This window comes from Pinus tabuliformis, chromosome 4_2 (genome assembly GCF_031772625.1).
Source record: "Pinus tabuliformis cultivar Carrire ecotype Pingquan chromosome 4_2, CPIR1, whole genome shotgun sequence".
Lineage (NCBI taxonomy): Eukaryota > Viridiplantae > Streptophyta > Pinopsida > Pinales > Pinaceae > Pinus > Pinus tabuliformis.
The window spans coordinates 522871358-522889491 of NC_142304.1; the positions used below are offsets into that span (position 1 = coordinate 522871358).

The 18134-nt window shown below is 35.4% G+C and overlaps 1 protein-coding gene and 1 long non-coding RNA gene across 4 annotated transcripts in view; one reads left to right on the plus strand and one right to left on the minus strand.

Moving 5' to 3' along the window:
* The window catches only part of APE1 (acclimation of photosynthesis to environment), a 143501-nt gene extending 134156 nt beyond the window's left edge, over nucleotides 1–9345 (minus strand). The window contains exon 1 of the mRNA XM_089428978.1: nucleotides 8979–9345. Coding sequence (XP_089285104.1) covers nucleotides 8979–9236 — 258 coding nt within the window. The 5' untranslated portion in view covers nucleotides 9237–9345. The remainder of the gene's footprint in view (nucleotides 1–8978) is intronic.
* LOC149170284 (uncharacterized) overlaps nucleotides 1–18134 on the plus strand; it is a 303708-nt gene that overhangs the window by 140147 nt on the left and 145427 nt on the right. The window lies entirely within an intron of this gene.

The window sequence follows — 18134 nt, forward strand, 5'->3', positions numbered from 1 at the left end:
TGGGTGGTGTGTTGGGAATAAGAGGCATGTTGGGGTTAAGGGATGCGTGGTGTTGCGAAGTACCAAAGCCTTCACGCAGCTGGAATTCCCCTAGAATTCCCTTACCTTTGTTGTTGCCACAATTTTGCTGCCTTAGTTCCCCAATGCTCTTGGACAGGTCATGTACTGCCTTCAACAAATGATGAGCAAACTCCTCCCCCTTATCTCTTCTATCTCCCTCATTCTCTGCCATGTTTGTTCCCACAACCTCCGGTTTAGTTATCACGAGATTTGGAGTAATCTGCAATTGCCTTTCTTGACTCCTGTACCGTTGTCTCCAGTAAGTCGCATTTTGCCTATCCTCTGGTGTCATAGATTGCATTGCTCCCATAGGCTGAGCCAAGTCTATGAGCTTTGATACCATTGGAATAATCCTAGGGAATTTTTACAGTGAATAACAAAGCATACATAGACACAAAAACCACGAAAATCAAACACATGAATCAGTCCATGAAATTGCACCAAAAACTATGCTGTTGAGCCAGTTTATTATAATATGAAGAGGGTACAATGAGGTGCTAGAAAGAGTGCACCTGGGCTTGCTCAACGAAAGCTAGCTAAGCCCAAATGAACAATAAGTCTCCCTCAAATCTGTTTCTGCTCTCTCCTGGCTTTATGCTGAACTACCCAGAAATATGCTGTTGGCTATGAAGAACTGTTGCTAGGGCCTCCTCCAGTGCTCAGAAAATTTCGGGAAAGTAACCTCAGGCTCTCCACCAAATACCCATAATAACCTACGAAGGAATTGGGCTATGGTTGACCTTGGAATTTTGACCCACTTTTCCCTCTATGGCTCCATTGCTGGGTAATTCGACCCACCTATCAATCCTGCTGCAAATAGCCCCAAAAATAGTTGCAATCTCCAAGAAATACTCTCCTAGGCTCCTCCTCAAATCTCGGGCCCAAACTCCCTTCACTTATCAAGTCCCAAGTGTGCCTCCTCCAAGCTTTGCATAGTCCCTGCGCTGCTGCGAGTGAATCCTCCCCACAAACTCACACTCCCACTGCTGGAACAAACTGAAATGGATGGAACTCCCTCCTTGGGCTGGCACTCGAAGTCCACCGAAGCAAGGGTTGAGATTTCCGCTCAGAAACACTCGTGTGCTAAACAACATTTACAAACTTGGCTTCAACTGAAGCGTGCTATGTCAAAGACAAGTTTTCTCAAAGATGAATGAATGACCAAATGAGTGCCTTTCCTTCCTTTTTGTCAAAATGCCTCCAACGTGCTCATGTGGGCCCAACTCAATTTCCTCCCACCGAATTCCCTCCAAGGCATGTGTATTCTCCATGTGCGCTGCATTTCTCCATGGGTGGCCCTCATGCTCCACTAGTGGCTCGATATTCCCTTCCACCTCTAATGTTTAGGGCTTTCTTTTAATAAAAAATCAATGTGGGGCCTCTAAACCCACATTTCCTAAGTGCAAACATGAATTAAGACAAAATTGACCAAAATTGTTCACTTAGCAATAATGCTAGGTGGGAATATCACAAGATCTGAAAAATAGAGTACAAAACATGGCAGAGCCTTAGTGGTCCTCTAGCTCAAAAACTAACACAAGATAGCTTGCATCAATTAATCCAATACCTGGCATATGGAAATAATAAATCGATTAGCACAGGTAGAGCATTATGCCCAAATAGAAACGATTATACTTCAAAAGAAGAAGAATAACACCATATAAACTAAACCCCAAAGTCTTTGCTTTATCAACTCTGAAAAATAGAGTACAAAATATGGCAGAGCTGCTAGCCCATAAATTTGTCCAAGCATTACAATGATACAAATGAGGAGCCAAATGCTCAATTTATAGAAAAAACTCATCTCCAAGTGATCCCAACGCAAAATGTCTTAATCCCAAGGGAAAACGGCTAGATCTCCTTCTAGCAAATCGAAACCCTCGATGAGGCCCTGCGCAAATCTTGAGGTGGGAGACATTTAGCCCTTGGAAGTCGTTGGGTGGAGTGGAAATTAAATGCTGGAGTGGTGGTGACCCTTTTCAAATTCATTCTTAATCAAGGCTCAACCGAAATCCCCTTCACATCTTGGAAATCGAATTGTCTTCCTTGGAAAGTGTGTTTTCTCTTGGAGAAAATTTTTATTTTCTCCCAATTATTATTTTCCGGCAAATTTATTTGCCAGTTTTTGCCAAAAATTAGAAAAATTGGGTTGTGAGGGATAAATTATCACTTTTTGACCCTCAAAGTGTGTCTTAGTAGAAAGTTGAAGTGTAGAGGTCTAATTTGGAGTACTCATATCCCTACAACTTCTCTAGACAACACTTACTACATCTTACATTAAAAAATTATTAAAAATCCCGTCTTGTGGGAAATTATTAAGAATTAAAAATTTACACCTAGACTTAACCAAATTCAACAAAACTTTAGAGATGATTTAGTTGTTGGAAAATGTAACTAGTTTCAGTCTTCATAATTGTCATTTGACTCATGTCACAATGTAATTTCTATGTAACTATCAAAAGAAGAAAGAAAATGATTTTTGTAAAGCATGGGTTTCATGCGCAAATAGTTTTTTCATTAGGTCAAGCATCCATTCAATGCTCCTATGATTTTTCATGAGTCAAGTATCCTTATCAGAATTGTAAAAGTCCCATTTGAGAACTTGTATCAAGAAAATAAAAATTATTTTGAATTTCGAAGTTTCTAGAGAGTAGAAGGCTCCCAAGACCAAGTTGGCCAACCAAGGAGAGGTCAGCCTAGAGAGGGCTAATGGAGCCTCTTGGAAAGGCTATATAAAGATGGATCTTTGACCTATTGCTATACATATCCAGCAAGCATTTTGATTTCAATCTGCAATTGAAAAGGAGTGTGAAAGTCGTAGAAAAGCAAGAAGAAGGCTAGCGAAGAAAGGAAGCCCTAGAAAAGTTCAGAAGTCTAGAACATGCTTTCCACTGTTCACATGTGCGAGTACCTTAAGGTTTCTAGGGTTACCTTAGGTCTGAAATTACAGGAGGTATTGCAGGCTAAGTACATAAGGCTAGAAGAGCCCTCATCTTGAAGAGATATTGTTTCGCTGCCCTTGGAGACTTTGTCTTGCATTGAAGAAGAAAGATTGGCTGGTTGACTTGGTTCTTGGTGGTAGGCCTGCTCTAGGTTTTGCTCTTGGAAGTCTCCTTTGAATTGATTATATAAGAAGAGAAGTTCTTTTTGGGTTTTTCCTTGGCTTGGAGTGTATATCTTGTGTTCATCTTTGTATGGCTGTGCTCTTCATTGTCTTGGCATTTATTTGATGATAAGAACATAAAATTAATCAAGAAGAAGAACATAATATCACAAATAACTGTCATGTAAGCAAAAAATCATATTAAAATGTTGCCCTAATCAATTTTCGAACATGGTTTCAGAGCTATGGTCAAAAGTCTAGGCAGTTGGAAGACCACTAGAAGGGTTTTTCATTGCTTCGAAAAGCCAAAAAGAATGGACTATCTTAAAAGGCTAAAGTGACTAGAAGTGAAGTCGATCTAAGGAAGGCCATTTTCTAAGCATACTTGTATTAGAACAGACTTATGAAATCAGATTGAAGTTTTGTGCATAAGACCGAAAGTGTTGAAAGTATCCTTAAGGGTCAAAGAAAGGCCGAGTTGGAAAGAAATTTTATGGGCTACTTTTGTGCAATCTACGATAAGATTAAAGTCTTAGTCCTAGGATTGGGATCCGAAGTTTCTGAGGTGTTTAGAACTAAGTTGCAGGAAACGCTGGCAGGGGAGGAGTTTCCGTACGGAAACGAAACGTGGAAACACATACGGTACGGCCCAAAAATGTGTTTCTCGCTGTACTGGCACGTTTCTCGAGGTGGAAACGTGGCCAGTACGGCTGAAAACGCGTTTTTGGGCCGTACGACGTCGTTTCCACATGCAACTTTTATTTTATTTTATTTTATTTTTTATTAATTTGTCTTCTAATTTTTAATTAGGTTTTTCTAATGTCTTCTAGTTGCTTCTAGATGCCTATCTAAAGTTATAAAAGTGAACTCTTGCCCTAGTGTTGATATGCAGTTCATCAGGAAGTTTGAGGCATATGCAATTCATGGTAATGTTAAGTAAAAGTGATATTCTCCTTTATTTTTCATTATCCTTTTACTTAAATTTTTAACATTGCCATGAAATGACTCAGGATGTTTGAGAGTGATTTCGCCCTCATTGGATTTCATATGGAGAAAGTAGAATTTTAGATCTCACTCAAAATCCAGCAGACTTATCTGTTTTTCAGGATTTCAGGATTGGGGGGATTGCAATGTTTCCATTGGATTTTATCATGTACCAGGGTATGGAACTTGTATTTAATCAAGAGAACCAAGCCCTCTATGCAGGGGAGACTCCCAATAATCAAGAGCATGTAGGGTACTAGGGTATGAAACTTGTATTTAATCAAGAGCACTAAGGTCGTTTGACTATGTAGGAGGAGATTCCCAATCAAGCACGAGACAAGAAATTAGAAATTTCTCGTGGCTGATTTTGGATATTTCTATTTTCATTATGTGATCATTCATGAGTAAATGTGATGTAAATTTAGACACTTATAGTTTATGCATTGACAATTGACAATTTTATCATAATGTAATAAATTAGAATGTATCATATATGCTTTATGATTGCACATATTTCTTAAATGTACTAATATATATATATATATATATATATATATATATATATTTGCGTTTCCCCGTTTCCAAAATTTCGGGGGGGTCACGTTTCTCACCTGTGCCCGTTTCAGAAACTCATACCCGTTTCCCCGTTTCATGCAACCTTGGTTTAGAAGAACCGAATAACACACTTTAGGTAGTGATCTCACCTTTAAGGAATCTCCAAGAGGTATAACAAAGAAGCCTATACTAGGTTTAGGTTCATGTACTCCTTTATAAGGAACACTGAGACCTATAACCTCATCCTATAAGGATTGTTAGTGAGCTAATAGTCTAGCGAAGGCAAGAACTATAAAATCAAGGCCGCAGTCAAAGAAACGCCTTAGGCCTATCCTGGAAGACTATTACAATTACAACAAGAAGCCCTAACCAGAGGGAGAAGTTGCAAAGTAATAACACTAGTATGAAATACATGAAATTGGTACCAGTTCTATTATTGAAGGCACAAAAATAATAAAAGTTTTTGATAATATGTCCAAGCATTGTTTGAAGCAAGGAACAGTAATAGAAGACGAATTAGAAGGACTGTCAAGAGGAGCAACAACTCGATACCTTGGGAAGAGCATCTTGAAAGACTCTTGTCAAGAGTCTTGGGACTATTCTAAGCAAGCCTACAATTGAAGTAAACTAAGCTATTCGTAGTAAGCTCTTCAGGATAGAAGGTATGGGAACCTTTTCTTTGCATGAGGTATGTGCAAATTTGTTTTATGCGCACTTCAAGTTATAAAGGGTCTCCTAAATAATTAGGGTTTCGTCGCATGCTTTGTATGGCTAGAAACAAGGGTTTATAGACTTTGAAGGTTTTGGTATCTAGGGTTTCATAAACCCCAGATTGGACTTGGATCAAAAAAACTTAGGTAAGTGAAAAACCCTAATTGACTTGTTCCCTCATGGAAGCCCTAGCTCTTGATATCTAGGGTTTGCAAGAGAAGATCTAGGGTATATGGTAAAACCATAGCGAGGGTTGAATTGGATAAACCCTAGGGTCGTGTTTCCAAGGAAAATATCAAAGAGTTTAGGGTTTGTATTTAAAACCCTAAGAATTTTCCCTTTAAGATACCATGGAAATCTTAGATCAAAATTAACATCATGCTCTTGTTTTGTGCATTTTGCTTGGTTGTACTTGTTGATGAAAATTGTAGGTACATGAAGGAAGCAAGATAACAAGGATGAAAGAAAAAATCAAAGCAACTCTTGTGCTTGCTGAGTATTTGAAAATGATAAGCATGATGAAAGGAGGGAACTATAAGGACCCTGAAGGAATTGATGCTAACAAGTTCATTAGAGGAGTAAGCATGCATCATCTTGTTTTAGTGTGGCATCATAGATAGAAACATGTGATAGTAGCATCTTTAGAGTCTACTTGAATTGCTTTGTAAGAATCGTCTAGTCTTTCAAGAATGAGAAGTTTGGGACGATTTTGCATAATGTTCATCTATATATTATCAAACATTATGTTAGAGGTAGTCATTTTGCTAAGATGGATCCTCAAGATCGTACAAGAACCATCATTCTAGAGGTTCTTGGAAAAAGCATTATGACAAGGATTAGTATATATTCCATATTGTATGGAAACAATACTCTTAAAAGGATGAAGGAATGCAATTGGTCGAGTTGCAAACTCATTATGGAATACATATAGCTAGATGATTGTGTGAAAGATTAAAAATGCATAAAGTAGCTTTTGCGTAGGATTCATATAATCCTGTAAGAAAGGTTGGTCATAAATTATGCATAGTGAATATTTCATTTGGTTATATGATGCCTATGAAGATGAATTTGACTTACCCTTCCAAACATTATCACTTGATATCAATGGTTGAGATTCATCTAATTCATCTAATTCACTAATGCAAATAACTTTTGCATTTCATTAGATTAACTCACTTTTGTCTTATAAAAGAAATTACTTTAATCATTAAAGTAATTGCGAAGGTTAATGGTGTATTAGACGACTTCTGCACACTTGACACTTAGGCCTATGCAGAAGTACCTGCTTGAGCTACAAACATCAATACCCGTCTTAGTGAGGGAAGTACTTCCTGAGCAGCCACTTGGAACTGGTTGTCCCTCTGACCCTGGCACAATGTCCTTCTTCGAATGCTCGCTCTCCCTAAATGTGCTCCTAGGAGCCTTCAAATGCTCTTGAGCATCCCTCAATTTTTAAACAGATTTGCTCATCAACCTGTATAAAATGCTCTATCTAACTCTGATGGTTGTTGTTGTGTCAGGGCTAGACTGCTTTGGATGAATAAGCATCTTGCCCATTTCTGAACATGATTACATATCCTTTTTCCTCCATGATTGATACTAAGAGCAAGTTTTTCTTCAGTTCTAATGCCGCTTCTGACTCTCGCTGCAATTTAACAATTTCAGTCCCCTCCACTACATACTTGGCCTCATTACCAAGCTCCACATGTTTTCTTCAGTTCTAATGCCGCTTCTGACTCTCCTTGAAATTTAACAATTTCAGTCCCCTTCACTACATACTTGGCCTCATTACCAAGCTCCACATGTAACTCTGAGTCTCTCTCCATCACACTACTAAATAGCTCGTGCCTTTGTCATAGCGCGATGCACCACTATCCAAGTACCAAGCACTCTTGGTGATGGCGCTGATAGATAGATAAATGGAAATGAGATGATAGACGGGAGGCAAATGGGATTAGATGACAAATTCATCATCTTGCTCATTCCTCAGTGTGAAAACGACCTACTCAAACAAGCATATTCTTCAATGTGAAAACTACACACTCAAACAAGCATGAAAAAGCGTCATAAAATTGACATCACACAAGCCATATGCCATATGAGATTTACGTGGAAAATCGGTCCCACTACCTCCCTCATTCCTCAATACATTTCTTAAAGGAAAAAACTACATACTGAAACAAGCATGCAAAAGCATCATAAATTTGACATCAAGCATTCTATACAGCATATGAGATTACGTGGAAAGCTAATCCATCATCTTGCTCATTCGTCAATACATTTCCCAAAGGCAAAAACTACACTCAAACAATCATGAAAAAACATCATAAAATTGACATGATGAATGGCATATGGCATATGAGATTACAATGCAAGGGGATTAAATGAGATAAACAACTGATCAAATTGATGAGAGGCAAAAGCATGCATTCATAAATGAAGAAATATCGATAATTGGTTATGGCGAAGCGACAGAAAGAGATGACTGAGCAGCCAAGCACTTCTTCTCCGTGGTGGTAGAAAATTATGGCTTGCACAGAGCGGGGTGGGCCACCGCTGGTTCTCATACTATGTTTTAGGTAAGATATCATAAACAGGATATTCCATTCTGTTATCAAGTGCAAACAATTTTTTTTCTCATTGTCATTGCAGTTACTCAATCAATTCATTTACATAGTTGCCTGTCACGCTGTGGTCTGCGGATAACTGAGGGAAATTACCACCTCAGTAGCCCATGTTCGCGGGCATGCCTTGCCCCACCTGATAATGAATTAAAATTAAGACAGACAGAAGACCGGCATCTTTGTTGCTCTCTTTTGTCTAAATAAATAATTTTTTACTAGCAAAAAAATTTCGTTTACATGAATTGAAATTAAAGCAGACAGGAGGCCCGCATTTACCTGATTTCTGGAAGTTTCATACTCTCTGTCTGAATAAAGAGTGTTCCACCATAAAAATAAAATTCGTTTACATGGTTATGTTTTACTACTACGTGTACACAATTAAAACTAATTCCAAAATATTCTAACTCACTCAAATTTTTCTGTGAAGGACCAACTATATAATATTTCTGTGAATGTGCAGCGGCTCCTCTAACACTTAGTAACTACTAAATTAATTGGACTGAGCTCTCATAAGTACCATTACTTTACTTTGTATGGTTGATAATTTACTGATTTGATCCCTGATTTCTTCTAACTTCCGCAAGAATTCAGCGTAACTAAGGCCCAATTGACAGTAAGATCAATGAAGCTTAAAATAGATATAAAAAAAAAGTGAGGTTAGGAGAGCACTAAATTTACAGAATGTGTTTTAACACTGAATTTGTTGATCCAATGCGGAGAAAAATGAATCAAAATTTCAGTTAAGAGCTTTACTATGTTCTTATCTGAAAGTGTCCCTAAAAGCTATTGGTTTTAATAAAATTGATAAAAGTAGGATCCAGTAAATTACTGAAGCGCTCAAGTTTCAACTTTCACAAAATCCGTTAAAACCCAGGTGCCTCAACCATTCTATCTAACACGCATAATGTTCTGAAATATGACCGTAAGCAACTTTCGATTACCTTAGAAATGGACAAGTCTGAATCCGGCACAATTTGTTTGTCTGAAGTGGAAGGCTGGGCTGCATCGACTTGGCTGGCTCCCCTCACGACCAGAATGCTCGCGCTTGTTCTAGTCTTTCTATCTGTATTTGTTTTGAAGTTGAGTATTGATTTGCATGCAGGATGTGGATGAGTGTACGGAAATGGGATCAACGCCCTGAATGAAACTCCTCCGCGCAGGAGAAGTGGAGTTGCCATGGATATTAGAATTAATGTCATTTCTGTGTACCGTGAGTAGGATAATATACGAAGCAATCTTGCTGTATGGACACTTCAAAAACGTCGCATTACCACACGATAAGACGAATCTAAATTTACACCCAATTCCAAATCCAAATGGCTATTCGGCTATGTCACGCCCACACATTCTAAAAAATACCTTTTATTTCGTTAAATCACGAGTGTATCAAATACTTTAACTACACGCACTAATTAGCAGCGATGGATGAAGATGGACAATCTACTCACATAATCACATTCGGTCGCGTCAATTTACATGTAAAATTAAACCAATTATAATTTTATTTTAAATTTATTATTATTAATATTGATTATAAATATTTTAAATTTATTATTATTAATATTGATTATAAAAAAAATTAACAATATTGATTATAAAAAAAATTAATATAAATTAATATATGAATTAAACAAGGATACATTTAAAAAAAACATATAATAATTTTTTTATTTAATCATAGAGTTTCACCCCATTTTATTCTTAACTAAACTAATTTTATTATTGGATTTATTATTGGAATTTTTTGACTTATTGAAACTGTGTTCTTAACGACTGGTCATCTTGCAAATCAAAATATAAATGAACTGCTAAATCCCCAAAAACTATATTGTTTTTTTTTTTTTTACTTATAAATCCAAAAACAAAGGAAAAAAATAAACTTTTTTCCCAAAAAACCCTCTTTTTTTCATTTAAAAAATTGTATAACAACGACCTTTTTAAACAATAATAAAAGTAAATATAAATTAAAAATAAAAATAACATAAAAATAAATAATTTGGAAAAAATCATTAAACTTTTTTTTCCAAAAAAAATCCCTTTTTCATTTAAAAAATTGTATAACCACTACCTTTTTAAACAATTATAAAAATAAAAATAAAAATAAAAAATTAAAATTAAAAAATCAGTAAATAAAAATATAAACATAAATTAAGTAAAACAATAATAAAAATAATTCAAAAAAATCCCATTTTCATTTAAAAAATTAAAATAAAAATAAAAATTAAAAAATCAGTAAATAAAAATATAAACATAAATTAAGTAAAACAATAATAAAAATAATTCCAAAAAAATCCCTTTTCAATTTAAAAAATTAAAATATTCCTTTTTCATTTAAAAAATTATAAAAATCCCTTTTTTATTTAAAAAATTATTTCGAAAAAAATAGTAAACTTTTTCCAAAACAATTTTCTTTTTTTTTTCCAAAAAAATCCCTTTTTTCCCAAAAAAAATCCCTTTTTTCATTTAAAAAATTATATAACCACGACATTTTGACCTTTTGATGATGATGATGATGATTGTTAACGTCCCTTGAGACCAAACATTGGTCTATCAGACCTAAAAACAAATTATTTAATTTGATTTAAGATTTTATTCCTATGCTCAAAAAGCTTGGAGAGAAGCCTTTCGAGCTCACTATAATTTTGACATCGTAAAAGGCTAGGAAGGTCAGTATTGTAACAAAGATTGTGAAACTGAGATCTAATGTGGTTGTACGCGGGGCACTCTAAGAGGAAGTGGTTTTCATCCTCGATGTTCCTATTCTCACATATACTGCAGATCCTTTCCATCCATGGCGTTTTAGGAACTGCCTAACGACCTGTTTCACTATGGAGCTCATGAGAATTCGTTCTAATTTTTGCTATCTTAATTTTCTTCTTTGAGCTAGTTAAAATAGAGAGATACTTTTGATCTTCTAGGGTGGGGTTGATGACCTTCTTATAATAATTTAATTTTCTTTTAGCCGCTAAATCTTTCTCACACCACATTTTTTCTTTGAACTTAGAAATAACAATATCTTTAATGTTATTTATGTCTTGCAATGCATCATTCTCGTTGATCTCCCAATGGTTTAACCAGGCCCTTATGTCTTTATGCCACCCCCGATTGAGCCTTAGGTGGTTTTGGCTGGAATTTAAAGCTAGCTTAGGAAGTCTATGATCGTTTACGTTATTGAGTTTGTGCTTGTACAGCAGAAACCTAATCATAGCTAGGCTCTCAATAGGGGAAGACCTCCTTCTATAAGGAGAATAGGATAGGGTGTATTACTTTTAATTTTTAGGTTATAAGTTATAAAACGCTTCTAGATTTGCTCAATCTTTCTCCATGATTCTCTGGAGATGCTGCAACCCCAAACCTCACAGCCATATAAGATAACAGGAGTGACTAAAGTTTCAAAGAGGAACTTCTTTTTATCCCATATTACGAGGTTTGTTGTTTTACAATTATTTTCAAGACCAAAATAAGCTTTCTACCCCCCATTAATCATTTTCTCAATGCTATGGTTCTAGTTGAGCTTGGGATGAATATCAATTTCTAGGTACTTGTAAGAATACACTTCCTCCAAGTTATTATTGCCATACATAAAATTAGCGTAAGTGTCCTTGGATTTGATAATCATAACTTTTGTTTTGTCAGTGTTAACAGTGATACAGTCATACTCATGGTAGAGCAGAAATCCTTAATAAGCCTGAGTTGCTTATCAAGATAATAAAATAAATATAAAAATAAATATAAATATAAATTAAAAATAGATATAAATTAAAAATAAATTAAAAGTAAAACATTAATAAAAATAAAAATAAAAATAATTCCAAAAAAATCCCTTCATTTAAAAAAAACCACAACATTTTTAAACATAATAAAAATATAAATAAAAATTAAAAATAAAACAATAATAAAAATAAAAATAAATTAAAAGTAAAAATTAGTATATAAAAAGCCACTATATTTTTAAACCATAATAAAAATTAAAAATAAATATTATTAAAACAACACTAATAATAATAACAATAAAAATAAAAATAAAAATAAAAATAAATATTAAAAATAAATATAAATTAAAAGTAAAAACTAGTATATAAAAGCAAATCCGAGAATTAAAAGTGAGAGAGCGCTCTAGAATTGATTTAAAAATAAAATAAATATAAATTAAAAGTAAAAACTAGTATATAAAAGCAAATCCGAGAATTAAAAGTGAGAGAGAGCTCTAGAATTGATTTAAAAATAAAATAAATATAAATTAAAAGTAAAGATTAGCATATAAAAGCAAATCCGAGAATTGAAAGTGTGAGAGAGCGCTCTAGAATTGATTTACGAATAAAATAAATATAAATTAAAAATAAAAATTAGTATATAAAAGCAAATCCGAGAATTAAAAATGAGAGAGAGCGCTCTAGAATTGATTTAAAAATAAAATTATGTGGCTTTTACCATGTTGACCAATATCTTGATAAAATAGGTTTTTAAATTATGAAAGACAATTAATGGGATGGGGGAGTGGGCAGGGAGAATTATAGGTATTTAGGGTATAAAAAGTATATTTAGTGAGATTATGAGTATTTTTAATATCTCATGAGCCTATGTGTTATGACACATATCGAAATTATCCAATTATTATTTGATTTTTTTTGTACTTTTGTTTTTAATTAAAACTATATTATTTGAATTTTTTTTACTTAATTTTTAATTAAAAAATAAATAATTTGGGAAAAAAATCAGTCTAACTTTTTTTTCAAAAAATAATTTCTTTTTCATTTAAAAATTTGCATAAACACGACATTTTTAAATAATAATAATAATAATAAATAAATAAATATAAATTCACTTTAAATATAAATATATAAAAGCAAATCTCATAATTAAAAATGAGAGAGCGCTGAGAATTGACTTTAAAAAAAAAAAAAAAAACAAATTAAAAGAAATAAAAAAACAAATTAAAAGAAAAATTATGGGGCTTTTACCATGTTGACCGATATCTTACTCCATTCATAAAATTTTAAATTATGAAAGACAGTTAATTGTATCGGGTGGGGGGAGTAGGGTAGGGAGAATTATAGGTATTTAGGGTATACAAAGTATATGTAAATTTATTAAAAATAGGGGTTATTGTTATTAGAAAGATGTATTGGGGGTTTCAACAAAACAATTTTGTGAGTTTTTTATTAATATCTAGTGAGAATAGGAGTATTCTTTAATATCTCATGAAAGTAGGTACTATAACACCTATTGATTGAGTGGATACCTTATGAAAAAATAAGTCAAATAACAGTTTGGGGGTAGTGATTCTATGAATTGTCCCTTTTTCCCCACCCCACACCACCTCCATTTCTAGTTGCTCCTCTCACTTCCTCGCCCCTATTCTCATCTGTGAACCACCCAACAAGCGGTAGGTTCCCTCTCCCCCTCAATCCCTTTCCCTCCCTTTCTCTTGCATTGTCCATGGATTGCGCAACAAGATAGGTTCCAAACTCACTGCTTTAAGGGGAGGGAGGTGGTGTGGGGTTGTGAGAATTGGAGTGGTCGTTAGGGTGGGAAAAGGGGGATGGACGATTTCAGGAAGCATCCTCCATCCACTCTAAGAAGTTTATTTACTTTTTTTTTTAAAGCCATTTTTGGTTAATTATTTATTTTAATTTCTTTTAACTTAAAGTATATATAAATTTTTTTGTGTTTTATAAAGCTGAAATTTTCTTTTTTATTGTGTTTTCAATTTTTTTTTCTTAATTATGTTTTTCATGTGAATGGTTTCAAGTGATTTTTTAAAACTAAATTGCTTATAGAATGTGTTTTTTTTACATTTTTTAATGTAAATTATTAATAAAATTAATTAATAAATACTTTTTCAATTAATATAACTTTTGTATTAATGAGTTGATTTTAAGATTTTAATTTGTGGGGTATCAATTTTTTATTTATTTCAAGTTAAGATTCTATTGCTTTGTCACAATGTTACAAAATTCCTGAAGAGGTTATCTGTCTCAGGCCCGTTACTAGGGGAAACTAGACTAGAGGCATAATAGTTGCTTGTCCATAAGTATCCATAAAAGAACAGAGAATGGCATCTTTAATTTAAGGAAGATGAGAGTTGCCCCCATAGAAGGAAAACCAACTACAAGTTTGATAACCAATCGGACATGTAACGAAAATAAACCAAAGAAGAGATGGCATAACCATATATACTAAAAATGAACTAAACCCAAAGAAACTGTAGAAGCTAAAGACACGAACTTTAGATGCATGGAAATAAGTAAAAGAGACCTGAGAATCAAGAAGACAAGAAGGTGTCTGGGTTGATAGTCCTGTTTGCATTCTTGTGATGAGTGGCCACGCTTGGGCCTGGATGAGAGTCCATTTCAAGGCAAGTAAACCTCCCTTCAACATGTATCAAAAACAACTTCAGTGCCTCCAACCGATGCATAATATTATTCGTAGGCTCTTGTTTGTATACCAACACTTTGCCAAGGAGCAACTTGACATGCTGGTATAGGTCCATCATGTACATATAAAGATTCTACCTACCCTTGGTGTTCATTGTGTCGGGGGTCCAGGTTGCTAATCCTCCATCATTTCAGAGTCTAAGTTACATTGACACTCCTGCCTTATCTCTTCCTCAACAATGTGAATCTCCAACTGTCTCCAGAGACACGTAGTCTTGGTAGTATTGTGTAGAGTCTTCCACGCAAAACTTGGCTCAAGAACCTCCCATATTGTGCCTTATCCCCCGCGATAGCATAGCATTTGACTCTGTCTCATCATCGCTGTTGAGGGAAGAGAGAAGCGAATGAGGTTGAGATGTTGTAGGGTCGAAGGGAAAATAAAATGTAGACCAAAGAACAAGTTGATACCTTCTGTTAGTGCAAATATCGATTCTATAACCATTGTGGTAAGCCCAATACCAATCCTCACCTTCGGCAAAGGTGAGAGTAGAATCTGAGCGAGGTTATTAGGCGAGGACTAAAGCAATGGTGAGAAGTAGCCGAAAGTCAAGGACGATAAGGGAAACAACATAAAAAAATTAGCCAAAGAAAGAATGGAAATACTAACAACTGATTAAGAGATGAATGCTACCTTGAAGTTCTAGGAGACTCCACCCACATGGTTGTAATTAATGTATGGCACCATGCAGGATGGAAGGTGTTCAACTCGACACTGGAGTGGATGCATTGGTGGTTGGGGTGGCATGTAGAGGAATTCTATGATCCCGTGCCAAGGCTTATTCGTCGTGAATCATATTTCATCCTTCACTTATCACCCCCATCTACGAGTTTACGAGGGTATCAACTGTCAAGGCCACAATTTTGATTACTTGTAATTTTAACTTAAAAAATAAAATTGGTGTTATTGGAAGTGTTAATTTTCCATTTGAATTTTATGGTTGGTATTGGTTGTCAGAGCTACATTTTCAAATAATTCACAATTTTAATGACGCTAAAAATGAATGCTATCGGGAGCATCATTTTTTAAGATATAGCTAAAAATTGCCATTGAATATTATCCTTTAAAAAGCACAACTTTAAAGAGTTATTATTAAGTTGATAACATTTTGTTTTGAAAAATAATGAGTAAAATAATTCATATCATAACATGTTTAGATTGGTATTGGATGTCTCGATAAACCAGATCACTGGCACCTATAAGGACACTACTTAGCCATGGCCCCCCCATTTATCCAAATGAGCTGATACCCTTATGATCCATCAAGACTGGGATCTATTTAGTCCTCTCCTTAACAGTCGAGCCTGCTTACGCATCCTTAACAGTCGAGCATGCTTACACATCCTAATAATTAGGCCCCACGAGGATGCTTAAGCAGGCTCGACCGTTAAGTGACTTGCCTAACAATAGGCCCTAAGGGTGAGGTAACGTGTGAGGAGACGACCCGATCCCGGTCTCAAAGCCAAGTATCCAGGTCTATAAGCCCAACCCAAGTATCCAAGCCCATGAGCCAAACCGAGTAGTCGAGTAGCGCAGTCGAGTAGCCCAGAAGCCCGGTAGCCAAGCGAATGATTCCCATCTAAAACAACCAGGCTCCTTCCTCTTTAAACTCTTTCACAAGGGCTCCGCTTTAAACTCTTTCCAGGGCTACACTTCCTGAATCTAGAGCTGCTTGACCTTCCAACCCAGTTCCGACAATGCACTTCTCGGGTCGAAAAAGTGGAACCTGTTATCAGAAGACCACCAGACTCTCTATCATCTCGTAACGCCACCTTTCTTCTTGCGTAAGTAGGCTCGACTGTTAAGGAGAGGACCTTTAGGTGCTCGACCAAGAGGGAGAGGAGAGGGCCCTTTTTTTTACTTATTTGAGAGTGGCCACCCAATAAGTAAATTGAAACTTTAGTTGCTCGACCATAAGGGTCGAGATTTCGGCAGGCTCACCCTCACCATATGAATAGTGAGTGACTTCGTCCCTCACCCATATGATGAGTGAGCGTTAAAACCCTTATGGTCGAGCACCTAAAGGTCCTCTCCCGTTGGTCGAGCGTGTGAGGACCAATCCACTTCCCATAACTGCTAGCGCTCTGTGCTGGTTCGATTCAGTCTATCTAGCTAGTCTCTCAAGCTCATCAGTAGCAGAAGCAGGAGAAGCAAAGGTAGAAGGAGCAGAGGCAGCATCACCTATTTCTCTATATAAAGATCGGGATCCTCTCCTTAACAGTCGAGCTTGCTTACGCATCCTTTTAGTCGAGCGTTCGTTACCTCACCCTGTCAGACCTCTCCTTATCAGGGCTTTCTCTCTTGCTCAACTGCGTGCGTCAGCGACATAGGAATAGAAAAAGAAAAGGCCTAAAGCCTAAAGCCCCTCAAGCAAGCAAGTAACATAAAGCCTGGAGAATGTCCCGGTCTCTCAACACATGGTCCCGAAACATATTCTCAAATTGGGGGCCAGCTAGATCCGAACAACTATTACAAGGGGAGCTTAATCTCGGATCATGCTGAAGATGATGTATTGCTTGGTTCATGCTTGGGGCTAGCTGAGGACTTGATTACACTAATAAAAAAATATAATTCCAAAACACACTACACAAATAAAGTTCTTTTAAGTTAGACAAAATCATGTGAAAGAAGTCTGGATGAAAGCCTACAACATTTAGATTAGATTACACTAATAAAAAAATATAATTCCAAAACACACTACACAAATAAAGTTCTTTTAAGTTAGACAAAATCATGTGAAAGAAGTCTGGATGAAAACCTACAACAATTAGATTAGATTACACTAATAAAGAATATAATTCCAAAATACACTACACAAATAAAGTTCTTTTAAGTTAGACAAAATCATGTGAAAGAATTCTGGACGAAAACCTACCGACAACAATTAGATTAGATTACATTAATAAAAAATATAATTCCAAAACACGCTACACAAATAAAGTTCTTTTAAGTTGGACAAAATCGTGTGAAAGAAGTCTGGATGAAAACCTACAACAATTAGATATGCTGGTTAAATGTTTAACTTGTTTGCCAAGGGTACCAACCAAACAAATGATATGGTTTTCCAAGATATGCATCGCTATGATCAAAGGTAGAAGACAACAATGGTTACCAAGTTAGGAAGAATTTAAGTGAGTAATAAGAAAGTTGTTCTTATCTTATTTGATGTGAATCAATAATTCCAAAGAGTTGGGTCATTTCTACTCTCCTCATCACCCATTATGCTTATAGGTTGATGGGTTTCAACACGAGATTACTTAACATTGGTTAGTTGGGTCATTTCTACTCTCCTCATCACCCATTATGCTTATAGGTTGATGGGTTCCAACGCGAGATTACTTAACATTGGTTTTGATGTGCTTGTTATGTGTTTCTACTTTGTTAATATGTTGTTATTGTTGTTAGATTTGGTTAGTTTCATGAGTCTACCTTCTTATCCTTACTTATAGAAAAGTATAAACATGGTTATTTAGGAGTTGATTTTTGCTATGGTTATTTAGAAGTAGAAACAGGGTATCATGGTACGTGTGTTGCTTGGAGGGTGATGTGCTTTAAGCATTTATTGTTGTTATTTCCAATGTTTTGCCATTTGTGCCTTTACCATTGATTCTCTTAAGCTTTGACATACCCAATTATCTTACAATGTCTTTTCTTGTTTCTCA